Source organism: Pyrus communis, chromosome 14, assembly GCF_041283825.1.
Source record: "Pyrus communis isolate YQ-2024b chromosome 14, ASM4128382v1, whole genome shotgun sequence".
Taxonomy (NCBI): domain Eukaryota; kingdom Viridiplantae; phylum Streptophyta; class Magnoliopsida; order Rosales; family Rosaceae; genus Pyrus; species Pyrus communis.
The window spans coordinates 5431880-5446028 of record NC_142578.1 but is presented as its reverse complement, the minus strand read 5'-3'; the positions used below and the strand labels follow the sequence as shown (position 1 = coordinate 5446028).

At 37.5% G+C, this 14149-nt stretch overlaps 1 protein-coding gene across 1 annotated transcript; it reads left to right on the top strand.

The window, feature by feature from the left end:
* Positions 1–223: 223 nt before the first annotated feature.
* Positions 224–3558, top strand: LOC137713909 (lysine histidine transporter 1-like). The gene is made up of 7 exons (XM_068453264.2): positions 224–508; positions 1114–1497; positions 2207–2600; positions 2694–2799; positions 2930–3021; positions 3102–3170; positions 3266–3558. Exons 1-7 carry the CDS (start codon positions 330–332, stop codon positions 3362–3364), a joined length of 1323 nt encoding a protein of 440 aa, XP_068309365.2. The 5' UTR covers positions 224–329; the 3' UTR covers positions 3365–3558.
* Positions 3559–14149: the final 10591 nt, after the last annotated feature.

The window sequence follows — 14149 nt, the reverse complement described above, 5'->3', positions numbered from 1 at the left end:
TACGTTCCAGATTCCACAGCGGGTTTTCTCTTTCTTTTAAATTCTGAATACTTTGTACTGTGGAATACAGTGAAAAATCACAAGGGTATATCAGATTTTTTATTTCCGATCGAACGGCCGAAATTTCTTCCACATTTTAGTTAAATAGAACCACTATACACAATTTCAATTTAATTAGGATACAAACTCCAAGTAACCAGTCACGTAATCATATTGGATCAGTGACCTAATTATTTAAATTCAATCCGAAAAATGAGATTTATTGTTGTTTACGCATAATCAAGGAGATTTGTGGGATTAACAGTTTTGATTTCCTGCTGAAAAAAAAGATGGGAGGAAGTGGAGAAATTAGAGAGGAGCAGCAGCAGGAGGTGCAAGATATCAACGACTGGCTGCCGATCACGAAATCAAGGAACGCCACGTGGTGGTATTCTGCATTCCACAATGTCACTGCCATGGTTGGTGCTGGAGTTCTTGGCCTCCCCTATGCCATGTCTCAACTTGGATGGTAAGCAACCTATACATATATATAGTTTCCGTACTTTCTCACTATCTCTATGGGAAGAAAAAACATAAGCAATCAATGTTTTTATGTGAGGATTTTGTGTTTGTGTTCGGGGACAACGTTGTGTTTAAGTTAAAAGTCAACCGTTATAGGTTTTTTATTTTTTATTTTTTTTTTATTTTAATTTTTATACAAACAAAGGTGGATTCAGTAATTTTCAAAGGGTGGTCATTGCTTGTTAACATGAATTTTGGGAGACGAATAAGGGAATATTTAAAGAAATCATGAAACGATAGAAATTTGGTACTAAGAATAAAGATCATGAGTGAATAATTCATGGGAATTAATTTTCTTTTTCATCTAAACGATCTATTTACAAGGAGAGGGATTCAAATTTAGGTACAAAAAAGCCGGGCACATTGAGCTACTAGGTTATTTGGGGTGAATATCATTAAAATATATTGTAATTTACTTTTTGAAAATGCTACATGAGCTATAGCCCCTTGTATACAAATGATGTGAATGCTCTTAACCGCTTAACCTACAAGTCCTCTTCTAAGCGTTTTACGTTCTAGAAAATATAATCTAATCAATGTTTCTTGTATTAGGGGCCCTGGAGTAGCAGTGCTGGTTCTCTCATGGATAATTACACTCTACACCTTATGGCAGATGGTAGAAATGCATGAAATTGTACCTGGCAAGAGGTTTGATAGGTACCATGAGTTAGGGCAACATGCCTTTGGGGAAAAGCTAGGGCTTTACATTGTGGTGCCCCAACAACTGATGGTGGAACTTGGGACTTGCATAGTGTATATGATTACAGGTGGCAATTCCTTGAAGAAGATTCACAGCACTGTGTGCCCTGACTGTAAGCCTATCAAAACCACCTACTTCATCATGATCTTTGCATCCGTTCACTTTGTTCTCTCCCACCTCCCTAGCCTCAATTCCATTGCTAGTGTTTCTCTTGCTGCTGCTGTCATGTCATTGAGGTATGTACGTATATTTCTTTATTTTATTTTATAATTATTTTAGAGATCTGCTATTTGCACTCCGAAAAGATCTATCTGCTCTCCTCCTCGGTGTAAAAAATTGAAGAGGAGAGCAATGCAGAACGACGTTTTCGAAGTGCTTACAACAATTCTGTTTTTAAAAGATATATATCCAACTCTATCTCTTGATGAGAGAGATGGAGAGAAGGGTTTCATGATCCTGTGATAGGGAGAAACCAATGTGTACTCTTAGGTTCAGTTTGGTGTCAAGGATTGGATTGGAAGGAATAACTGAGGATAAAATGAATGAATGACAACTCCCAAAACCTTTTCCAAGTTAATGGTAGACGATGGAGTAGTTGTGAAGAAAACTTATCCCCACCTTCTAGTCGTCTCTTTTTTTAGGGGATTGGAAAGGATAAGTTTCGTTCATTACCGATCCATCTTCTAACTTGGACAATTTTTTGAAGTTAGTATCCATTTCTTCTTCCAATATACATCTAATCTAGTGAGTTATCCATTTTAATCCAATCGTTGTTAAATGTAAAATGAGCCCTTAATGTTAAGGGAACACTAGTTTCAATAAGAAATTCTCTTAATCCATTTAAAGTAAAACTAAAAAAATTCAAATTCCATCTGCCTACAAATTAATCTGCAAATTCGGTTTGTAAATGTCGTTTTAACTGTGAATACTTGTCCAATTCAACAGCTACTCTACCATTGCTTGGGGAGCTTCTCTGCACAAAGGGGTGGAGCCACAAGTGCAGTATGGTCCCAGGGCTTCAACCGCTGCAGGGAATACGTTCAACTTCTTTAATGCTTTGGGAGATATAGCTTTTGCTTTTGCTGGCCACAATGTGGTTTTGGAGATTCAAGCAACGATTCCTTCCACGCCCGAAAAGCCGTCCAAAAACCCCATGTGGAAGGGGGTGGTTCTTGCTTACATTGTGGTCGCAATGTGCTATCTCCCCGTTGCACTCATCGGGTACTGGGTGTTTGGAAACCACGTCGAGGATAACATCCTCATATCGTTGGAGAAGCCTGCTTGGCTTATTGTTCTTGCGAATTGCTTTGTTGTTGTTCATGTCATTGGAAGTTATCAGGTACGCTACTATTTTAAATTTATGATCTGCATAAAAATCAGTTGAGTTTCTGTTCTTTCTTGCATAACAAGTTTTTTAAATACATATATGTAGGTCTACGCCATGCCGGTGTTTGACATGGCGGAATTATTTCTGTTGAAGAAGATGAAATTCAAGCCATCTTTGTTCCTTCGCTTCATAACACGTAATGTGATTGTTGGTAAGTAGCATTTTCCTGCTCGTTTATCTAATCTTTAATCTTGGAATGACTTCATATATAAGTCGTTCCATTGTAAGAGATGTGATCAACAATGTAAATAATATCGATACTCTGTATTTCGCCGATGCAGCATTCACCTTGTTCGTTGGGATTACATTCCCCTTCTTTGGCGGGCTTCTCGGTTTCTTCGGAGGATTTGCTTTTGCTCCTACAACATACTATGTAAGGAACCATAAACCTCTAAATCCCAATTTCCATGCAAATTAAAATGTCTAAAATTTCTTTGTTCGATCGTTTTGCAGCTCCCTTGCATCATGTGGCTTGTCATCTGCAAACCAAAGAGGTTTGGCCTTTCCTGGTTTGCAAATTGGGTAAGCTTAGCTCTCAAGGAATCGAAGTTTATTTTTTCCTTTCGTATTCTTTCATTTTTAAACGAACAATTTCGGGCTGCTTGTTGCAATGACAGTTCTGCATCATAGTTGGAGTGTCACTGATGCTTTTAGCTCCGATCGGCGCATTAAGGAATCTCATACTTCAAGCCAAGAACTTCAAATTCTACTCTTGAACATATGCGCCTGGAGATTGAGTTGAGACAAGAAATTGTGTTATTTAAATTTAACTTTCTTTAATAATATTAGGACCTGCTTATTGCTTTGTATAATTCAGTTAGTTTGGTGGATATGCAATTTAATACAGAACCTCTCTAATTGTTAATGGGAAACTCTTCAACAATATTATTTTGAGCTCTATCAATTGTAATTTTTAGATTCAATCTAATTCATTATTTGAAGAGAAAAAAATAATTTTCGACCATCGGATCGAAGGAGGCTAAATATCTACTAAGCTCCTGTCCATGAATCCGAGCTGTGACTGTGAGAGATTGTTTTTTAAAGTTACGAGGCATGCATGCATGTCAAAATTAGGTGTTTTCCTTTGCTTTTGCTCTCTGCATTACATTCATATAATACCAAACATTTTTCTGTATATTCACTTAATTCGCTTTGCATTCAGATTCCACTTTGATGCAATTGCCGTGAAGCCTGAATAATCTGGATTTGGTTTTTAATCAATTTTAGCGCTGATAGTCTGAATTGAACCTGAGAGCATGTGAAGCAGCAACATACAAGTTTAATAAAGCAAACAAACTTAGTTTTGATTGGTAGAGTTATATCTGATCTATACCACAAAGCTTGCGGTCTTCTTGTCACGGCAATCACTCGGACAAGCGTGACAAGAAGTCTGATGCGAGTTTCGGGAAGAAAAAGGAGCAGCATTAAATATATATGTTTGTTCTCTGTCTATGCAACTAGTAATGGTCAGCACTCAGCAGGAGAGGAGGAGGATCACAAGAAGCAGCCCGAGTGAGTCTAATGAGAATAACCGGTGAGGAGTATAATTAATCTTAATGCTTACATCCTGAGTTCACAATTCACGTCCATCTAAGTTGATTGGTACCAGAAGTTTCACCATAAAGCTAATTAGTTATATAGGAAGTAGTCTCGCTCCTTACAAGTCCTCGTAAATTTCGGTTTGTCATTCTCACAGCTACTGCTCCTTCGACATAATCAATCTACTCAACTCTTTTTTGAAAACACGCCAGAACATAAAACATTCAAATAGGAATCAAGAGCACATATAGCGGCCGGCTAGTGTATTATTTTGTATCTAATATTCTTTGGATTATATAATTAATAATACTGTATAGACACAGAAAACAATTACACTTGTTTGTTGACAAACTTTCTAATACAAGTTGATACTATCATTGTATATGGAATATTCACATGTATTAGAGAATTGTCAATTCTGTCAGTTTTATATGTCTAAATAACATTATTTAGCAACATTAAAAAAACAAAAAAAAAAAAAAACAAAAAAGAACCAAGACAGATACCTAAAAATTAGGCTTAACCAATCATTGAGTGAGTAGTTTGACAAAGAAAAAAAAATCATAGAGTTAGTAGGGCAACTGAATTTAGTTAACAAGGAGCTAGGGAACAGTCCTAGGAATGAAGGAAAACGAAGACATCCACACTCTCTCGTGGTGACTGATTTGTATTTTGGTGCCTTTAGGTACCGTTTGGTACGTGGGACGGGACGGAACAGAATGGGACAAGGTGTTCCGTCCCACGTTTGGTGCGCCTAAAACGGGTGGAACGAGCTGTTCCACGGGACGAGTTTTGGGTGAATTTTCGTTCCACCTCACCCCCCTGGAACGACTCGTTCCACATCTGTGGAACACAAAATTATAACCTCTCTGTCTCCTTCTTCTTCCTCCTTGTTTCCATCCGAGGGCATCTTTGCTCCCGCTTCGTTCCGTACCGTCCTATCCCGTCTCGTCCCGTCCCATTCCGTTCCGTCCCGTCCCTTCTGCATACCAAACAATACCTTAAAGAAAGAAGGGACTAAACACCAACCAAAGCAAATGCCTATATAAATCCAAGGGTCAAATTAACCAACCCAAATGGCTTGTTCCCAGAATGGCCAACATCCCATATTCTGAAAATATGGCCCCTTCTGCCGTGCATGCTAAGAATTATGGGTTCATGCACCATGCCCTCTCCTTCTCTTACTTGTCCATTTCATTCAAATTTCAAAGCCAAGATTTCTGCATCTTCTGGTTGTGAAAGTTTGGTCCCTTTGGACCACTACTCTAGTGGAGCCAAGGTGGGTGCAATGGGATTCATTGACCCTAGTAAGTTTGTTGGGCCACTACTTTCTTTTGATGCAAAGAAGAGAAAAAAATGGGAAGAGGCATTGCTTTGGTTTTTTGAAGAATAAAGAAAAAGAAAGGCTGATAACTTTGGTTTTATAATGGGAGAGAAGGCATAGCCTTTTGTTTTGGCAGCATCCAATATATATTAAGGTATTTGTAATGCCTTTTGGTTTTGAGCAGCAGCAGAAGAGAGAAGAGTTGTTTGTCGACAGCTCCAATTTGTGAGTAGAGGAGAGAGATGAGAGCCACATCAGGGAGAGCATTCGGCTCTTCCATTTGAAAAAGAGTGCAGTCGGGTCTACCATTTTGAGAGAGAAGCAGACGCAGAGAGTGAGAAAAATATGGGGCTATTTAGAGAAGGCAGTAACGGATTGCTTCATTTTTTGCTCTCCTTTGAGCAATTTCTCATATTAGTGCTAGAGAAATTTGTTACGTATTTTCGTATCTACTTGTTCTTTGTTTGAGTGAGAGCTATGAGTGTATGTGGGATTTGGGATTTGAGTTTGAAATCTATTTTTAAATGAAAGTATGATCGATTTTTGAAAGCTATTTTTTGACCCCATTGCTGTAAATTCCTGGCTCCGCCACTGCTTTGGACCCTTCTGTTAAATGAATTTTAACCGTGTATTTTTCTCCATTTTATTTTATCAACAAGACACTATATCTTATGATTTATGCAAGGCATGTCCCCAATCATGTAACCCTAGATGCAGCTGTAAGTATAAAAGCTAAGTACCAAGATATTTTTAAAGCAAATCCCATGTGATATGTAACTTGTTTTTATAGATTGTTGCGGAATCAAATCATTATAATGGTGAGTTATTGTATAATCATATTTCAGTTTTAGAAGAAATTTTTATATAAATAGACATATACACCATTAGAATGATTTTTTACAGACTGTGAATCAAGATCATACATTCATATACATTCATACACATGACATTCATCTTCTATCTATTGTGTCTCGGATTTAAACATTTTTTTTATCCTCTAGTCTAGTGTAACTTAGAGTAATAGTATCGCTTGTAATTGAAAAAAAAAAATATCATACGTTCAAACACAATTTCACAAAAAAAAAAAAAAAAAAAAAAACGATTCTTACGTATAGTCTAATAACAATATCGATTTTTAAGGCTCCTAATGCGGTCCTGTGGTTTCTTATGAAGGATTAGAAGAATTGTCTTTGGCGATTTGTCAAATGCGATTTATGTGTACACATATTTATAGAGATGGAAATCAGGTTGTATATATTTTAACTTCTTTTGGGGCAGAGAGTTATACTTATTACTGGTGGTCCACGATTCCATTTTGTAGCCTCTGCTCATGCTCATGACATTTCTTTTTGTCCTTATTACCGTTTTCGTTGATCATTTTTGTCTTTGCGGGTCTTGGCATAGTCCCCCTGCATCTACCTTTTTCATTTACTTTCACTTATTATCAATAAAATTGGTGGAAAAGGGACGAGTCGGGTGTTTCTGGGTGTTGGGGTCCTCACTCCTTCGTTGGGGGTAGGTGCCTCGCATACGACCATTGCCGAAGAGTTAATATTGCCTAATAGAGTTAATATCGCCTAATCTTTCTTCATTTGAAAAAACAAAAAACAAAAAAACAAAACAAAACATTACATTGCAAGAGAAGAGAAAATCATTTTGTGATTCATGAAACTAAATAGATCAAAGTCTGGTTTATTGATTGAAATTTAGGGCATGATATAGGGTAGAAAAATGTATGACATGTGGGTCATAAAATTAAAGGTTATATAGGTAATGGAGGGAAACCTTCGGGCCCTGTGGATGGAGGCCGATCAGCATGGTAGAACAAGAACATGAACACATGGTCTCGTGGCCTTTGCACATGAAGACCTCTGTCACTTTATAGAACGCGACAAAAATACTAACCTGGGAAGCCCTAACTAGTATAATAACGACCTAGACTTTCTTATCAATTATTGCATTGTCTTCTAATTATTTTTTATTTTAATTTCTATAGAGCTTTCATTTTGTTGTTTTTTTGTTCTTCTGCCAAGTACTAGGCATGCGCAAATTGTATACTTTAGATCTACACATATTTATTATAAATATGATATAGGCTAAAAGCAGTCACTTCGTTTGTAAATATATGCTATATTGCAGTCGAGAGTTGCCCGCTTTCTCGTAGGTCAAGCACAATCATCTTTAAATGTTCTTATACTTGTCAAGGGACTAGTTATAGTTCTTAAGTCAGTTTATTTTGTACAGCTAAGAGATTACATTGGTTGATAATGATTGAGCATTGTTCTAACTACATTAAGAGAGAATCCTATGTACCGGCCGGAATGCCAAATAGAAATGGTAGCTGCAACCGAAATAATAATGATGATGAAGATGAAGAGATATAATATAATACTAACAAGGGTTTCCGCATGAGGTTAAATTGGTTTACAATTTACGTACTTCCAGCCTGCAACCTGACCTAACCTTGGACTTAATCCCCCATTTCAGAAATTTAGGGTTTGGTAGTCAATTCCTTTGTACAGTGTTATATGTTTACTCTTCATGTTTTTGAATTTCATGATCAGCCAACTTTGCAGTGCACTTCTCATTGTTGCTCGGTAAACCGTCTATCTTTAAAGTATCCATTCAAACATAATCATTTCGGAAAAAAAATTCCAAATTGATGATCATTTAGGTATCTAATTACTGAGAAAACTTTATGTTATCATCCATGTAGTTTAATTGTAGTGCATGCATGTATGCGAGGCTGTTGTACTGGTGATTTTAAACGCATAAGAAGTCCAGTCACTGAAACATGTTGGCAATAATGGTCCCATCCATTTAACACAGAAATGTCCTCCTCCCACTTGCAATATTATCTTAAAATCTTCCCCAGGAACCCCAAGAATAATGTATAACAAGGGCAACTTAGGCATTATCACAAAAGTTAGAATGCTTCCTATAAATTGAGAAGTGCATGTCTGTCTGTTTCCCCAAGCAAAAATACCCTATCTCCTCATTCTTCTTTGTCTCTCGATCGCTCCTTTAAATTCGTAATTGTTTAATTTGAAATTTGAAATTTGAATTTAGGGTAAACTACCGCCTCTCAACCCCCCACCGATTCTACCGTAACCAGTTAAGATGGTGTCTAAAGTGGAAGAAGCACTGAAGAGAAGGCAGCACAAGCAGCAACAGCCACAGAAGCAGCAGCAACTATCAAAGGTTTGCAAGTTCAAGAGGAGCACCTCTAATATTGATGAGGATGGAGCTTCCACTGCCATTCTCTTGCTTGCTTGCATTGTCTGTGCACCTTCATATCCATAGCTAGCTAAACTAATAGAATAGATTGCATTATTTTAGACATAAAATTAATTTTCAGCTTATTAAGCTAGTTAATCTTTCAATTCCTCATATAGTTCCCCTTACTGTTTTTTCTTCTCCTGCTCTAGTATATTAAGTATGAATATTTTCATTCAATTAGCATATAAATTCTATGTGCATGCATTTGTAATTCTTCCTTTTGTCTATAATTAATCAAATTTGGACAAAAATTCTATTATGTTCCGATGTATAATATGCACTGTAGCAATGAACTGTTGAATGCGCGCAAGCGCAAAAGGATTAATGACCTATGGTCCAACAACCAAGGATTTCGATAGATACTATGCTTCTGTGCATACTAAAAGTACTGTAATGAATTATATTATTAAAACATTTAAACCACCGATATGAAAAAGCAGATCATGGCTCATAAGTACTGGTAAACCTACTTATGCTGGGAAACTGAAAGAGATACACAAGCATCATTGCTTGGCCTAGCTAGTACATGTTCCTTGTCGCTGAGGACATCCCCCAAGAGTGGAGGATTTCGTGAAATTTCTGATTGTTTAATTTCGCCGTCTAAGAGGCTTTGGGCTCCGTGACTCTATTTTGGTGTACTGTGTCACCTGAGCGCCAAAAATATTATGCCACCTCATGCGGTACCGAGGCTACGATGGGATAGTCTGTTATGAAAAACAAATCAAAAAGAGATTACTGAGCATAAAGTTGGAGTAAACGAAATTTAAATTTCAAACAAGACAGGTAGACAAGCATTTTAAAGATAATTTCGCCTAGTTTTACTACTTGGACTCAAGATTGCCAATTCATGGTGATCAAAGAAAAAAAAATTGCGTCTAACTGGTTATCACTTTAGCTTATGAGTATGTGCTTCAAATCTGAATCCAGAATGGGTTTCTGTTACGTGAAGCGAGTGGGGAGTAGTCATTAGTCATCATGTACGTACCATAAATGGAAAATAAAAAAAATTACATTATACAACGGGAGCAAACTTATTCAACTGACGCAAGAGGCTTGTAAACTCAAAGTTGTTAAGAACATTTGCTCTTACGATGTTCTATGTTCAATTTCGTTTTCATGACCCAGGACCACAAGGGGTGTAGCAACAAAGCAGTTTTAGTCTTTTAGATGATTGATCAGCACATGTTCTCCATGTAGTGCAGAACACATGGGGCAGCTCTATCCTAAATTCTTTATTGATATAATATCAAATAACAAATAACGCATCTAGTGTTTACACATAAAAAAATAAAATGTTTTTATTATCTTTTATTATTTTTAATTAGTGTAGTAATATCGCTTGTACTAAAAAATTTATAAATTTAAGTTGCGTTTAAGGGTAATAAGTTTGAGATAAAATTTAAGTTGCGTTTATTAGATAAAACTGATTCAGAGAGAATAACGTGCCATATTAAAAAAAATATTAAAAGAAGAAATAGATAACAATCTCGAATTTTGTCAAAGTAAAAGGTAGATAAATCACAGGAGGAAAATGTTATTCATTTAATTCTCACAAAAATAGTTGGATCATAAAGGCCAACTTTCCTTCGGAATTACTACATGCTTTACCTTCAACTTGGACAAAAGGTCATTTCCTCATTTCTCTTCTCTTTCCCAAATCTCTCTCCCACCATTTTGCATGCAACTTCGATGGCATTGCGCCTCCTACCCAGCAGGCCCGGCCCATGCTCAGCGTGGGCAGGACGATCGTCCAGGGCTCAAAAAAATTAGAGGCACCAAAATTATTAAGGTAATATATTTATATATATTTTTATAAGAGTATAAATTTATAAAATTTGGTTTAGTGACAAATAAATTTAATTAGAACCGGTGGTTTTGTTGTTTAAATGAATAAAGAGGTCTTAGGTTCAAAACACAATGTGTGCTTATTTACATTCCAATTTTACAAATTTCTTTTCATAACAATATAAATTTATAAAATTTGGCTAAATGATCAAGAAGTTTAATTAGAAGCAATGGTTTTTGTTGTTTAAAATTAGCGAGAGGTCCTAAGTTCGAAATGCTATGTGCATGTTTATTGTTTTCAATTTTTACAAATTTTTGTTTGGTTGTTAATTTATTTGCTAGCTAGTAGCTATGTGGGTTGCTATTTTTAAATATCTGTTCCAATTCAAGTCTAATCTTCAGAAAAAAAATAATGCGTAGACTAAATTTTTAGACCAAATTTGCAAATAATATTATGTGTCATCAAAAGGTTTAATTTAGTGTTCATTCATTACTTATACATATCCTTAAAGACTCAAAAACATTAATACTTTTTTAGTCTTATATTGACGAGGTTAGTAAATAAGAAAAAATAACTCACGATTTATACAAAAACACTTTAAAAGTTCAGATGGAAAACAAACTCATATTCTATCTACTGAAAGCCTGAAGTTTTTTAGTTTCCTTCTCTTAATACAAAATAAATTAATTGTTACATCCTGGCCCGGGGCGGATCACTTCCCGGGCCCACTCCACCACAGTAGCACGATATTGTCCGCTTTGGGCTTACCATTCCCTCACGGTTTTGTTTTTGGGAACTCACGAGCAACTTCCCAGTGGGTCACCCATCATGGGATTGCTCTAGCTCCCTTCTCGCTTAACTTCGGAGTTCCGATGGAACTCGAAGCCAGTGAGCTCCCAAAATGCCTCGTACTAGGTAGGGATAGGAATATACATTTAAGGATCACTCCCCTGGGCGATGTGGGATGTCACAATCCACCTCCCTTAGGGGCCCGACGTCCTCGTCGGCACACTTCTGGCCAGGGATTGACTCTGATACCAATTGTTACATCCCGGCCCGGGGCGGATCACTTCCCGGGTCCACTCTACCACAGTAGCATGATATTGTCCGCTTTGAGCTTACCATTCCCTCACGGTTTTGTTTTTGGGAACTCACGAGCAACTTCCCAGTGGGTCACCCATCATGGGATTGCTCTAGCCCCCTTCTCGCTTAACTTCGGAGTTCCGATGGAACTCGAAGTCAGTGAGCTCCCAAAAGGCCTCGTACTAGGTAGGGATATGAATATACATTTAAGGATCACTTCCCTGGACGATGTGGGATGTCACTTCCCGGGCCCACTCCACCACAGTAGCACGATATTGTCCGCTTTGGGCTTACCATTCCCTCACGGTTTTGTTTTTGGGAACTCACGAGCAACTTCCCAGTGGGTCACCCATCATGGGATTGCTCTAGCCCCCTTCTCGCTTAACTTCGGAGTTCCGATGGAACTCGAAGCCAGTGAGCTCCCAAAAGGCCTCGTACTAGGTAGGGATAGGAATATACATTTAAGGATCACTCCCCTGGGCGATGTGGGATGTCACGTTAATTATTCCGTATTTCTAAATTATTAAGTTTGAAGTGTTTTTTTTTAAAATATAATTTTATCGATATTTTACGTGTGAAAAAAAATATTTTTTTTATATGAAATGAGGGCACATTCTTTGACGTCGTCCCGGGCCTCAAAAATCTCTAGACCGGCCCTGCTACCCAGATCAAGGTCATATGCCCTTCAAGGTCTCTTCCTTGATTTGAGGCTGGATTTGGAGTTTGGGTTTGGATTCGGGGCTGTTGGTGGGTTGGACCCACCTGCTCTATTGGATTCCGTGGTGGAGATACTATCCCACTACTCGTATGATCCTGCCACCTTGTGAGGTCTGACGACGGCATTGCCTTGGCTGAGCAAATCTGGCGGCTGAACAACTGTACAAACTGCAAAACTTACAATAAATCATCAAGTTTCACACATATTTAGATGCAAACATAAAAAAAAAGATAGAAAACTTGATATATGGACTATCTCAACTACAACCACACAACTAGCACGAAACAAAACAATGAAAGTAGAAATAAAGGCAATCTTTAAAAAATTGATTGAAAATAATATAAAACCTACTGGATAAAAGCAGAATAATGTTAAACAAAATGACATCACAATTTTCATTATAACTTTAATATTTTTAGTTGTGCTAAAAACTTAATGGGCTAGTTTCATTAAAAAAAATAATTTTTCTTACATTTTTTTTGTCTATTATATTAGATTCTACACTATACATATTGTTACAAACCCTTCCTAAGCTACAGCCCACTGTAACCCTTGATGTGGCTCTGCCAGTGCTCATGAGGCAATCATATTTGACGTTTGCTCCACCACACGTGCCTTTCAAATATGGAGAGACCCTACCGCCTCCCTTAATGGTAGATATTGTGGATCCAACTAGAGTGGCAACATTGCAGACTGATTTGGCCAGAGTGTCATCCATTGGAATGAGCCGACCAGTGGTTCCCTTCTCAGATAGTGTTGTTTTGTCGTCTCGTCTAGCGAGTGTCATGGTCACGTTTCGACAATGGCTAGACGTGGTCTAATTTTTCAATGATAATTTTGCGTGCTCTCTTTAAAATTGCCATGCATTTATTAGTTACTCTACCCATGCTAATTATCTCTAATATAATTAGTGTGTGTTTGTTTCATCTTCTTAAGTGGGACTGGACTAGCTAGGATTATTGTCCCATATTTGGTATGCTTGGGGACTAACTTAAATGAGACTAGCCCGGACTCGTGTGGACTCCAAACCTCTTTAGATTGTCCAAAATAGTCCCGTGCTGAACCATGGGATTCCCAAGGACTACGATATGCCTTCTTCTTCGCTTTCCTCACTCGATGCCTCCTTCTTTGTCTTTCCTCATCTATCTCTGTCTCTACCTCTCTCTCTGCTAGATCAAGCTCGTTGGGAAATTAATTGATGAGTTCCTCTTGGCGGTTGCCTTGGGTGCGAATCTCAAACCGGATCGATTCTATAGTCTCGCGATTTCTTTGCTTGATCAAGCTCGGCTCTTCGATAATGGCCTTTAGCCGTCGATGTCTATCTTCAGCTGCATATATGGCCATGGGTATAGGAATCTGAGGGCAAGAAGGATGGGGATTGGGTATGTTTAGGGTTCTGGGTACTTTTTATTTGTAATAATCAAAATATTTGAAAATTTGGAAATTGGGTCTTTAGCAACGGAGGTCTATCTTCAGGATCAGGGTTAAGCCTTTTGTTATTGGAAATTTTGTAACTTCCAAATTGCTTATCTTCATGATCAGGGTTAAGCCTTTTGTTATCGGAAATTTTGTAACTTCCAAGTTGCTGAGGAACACTAGCAATTTGACGAAGGAGATATCCTCTTTCTTTAATCTATTAATTTTGTTATTCTTAATAGAAAAAAAAATTAGAATATAATAATAATTTATTGTTAGTCCAGCTTTTTAGTTTGACACTGCAACAAACGTTTCACTGAGTTAGTCCAGCTTAATCTAATCTAAGCCAATCCAGG

Coding starts and splice junctions, on each gene's coding strand:
- LOC137713909 (XM_068453264.2), top strand. CDS start 330: ATGGGAGGAAGTGGAGAAATTAGAGAGGAGCAGCAGCAGGAGGTGCAA. Junction 509..1,113: donor GCCATGTCTCAACTTGGATG/GTAAGCAACCTA, acceptor TTCTTGTATTAG/GGGCCCTGGAGTAGCAGTGC. Junction 2,601..2,693: donor ATGTCATTGGAAGTTATCAG/GTACGCTACTAT, acceptor ACATATATGTAG/GTCTACGCCATGCCGGTGTT.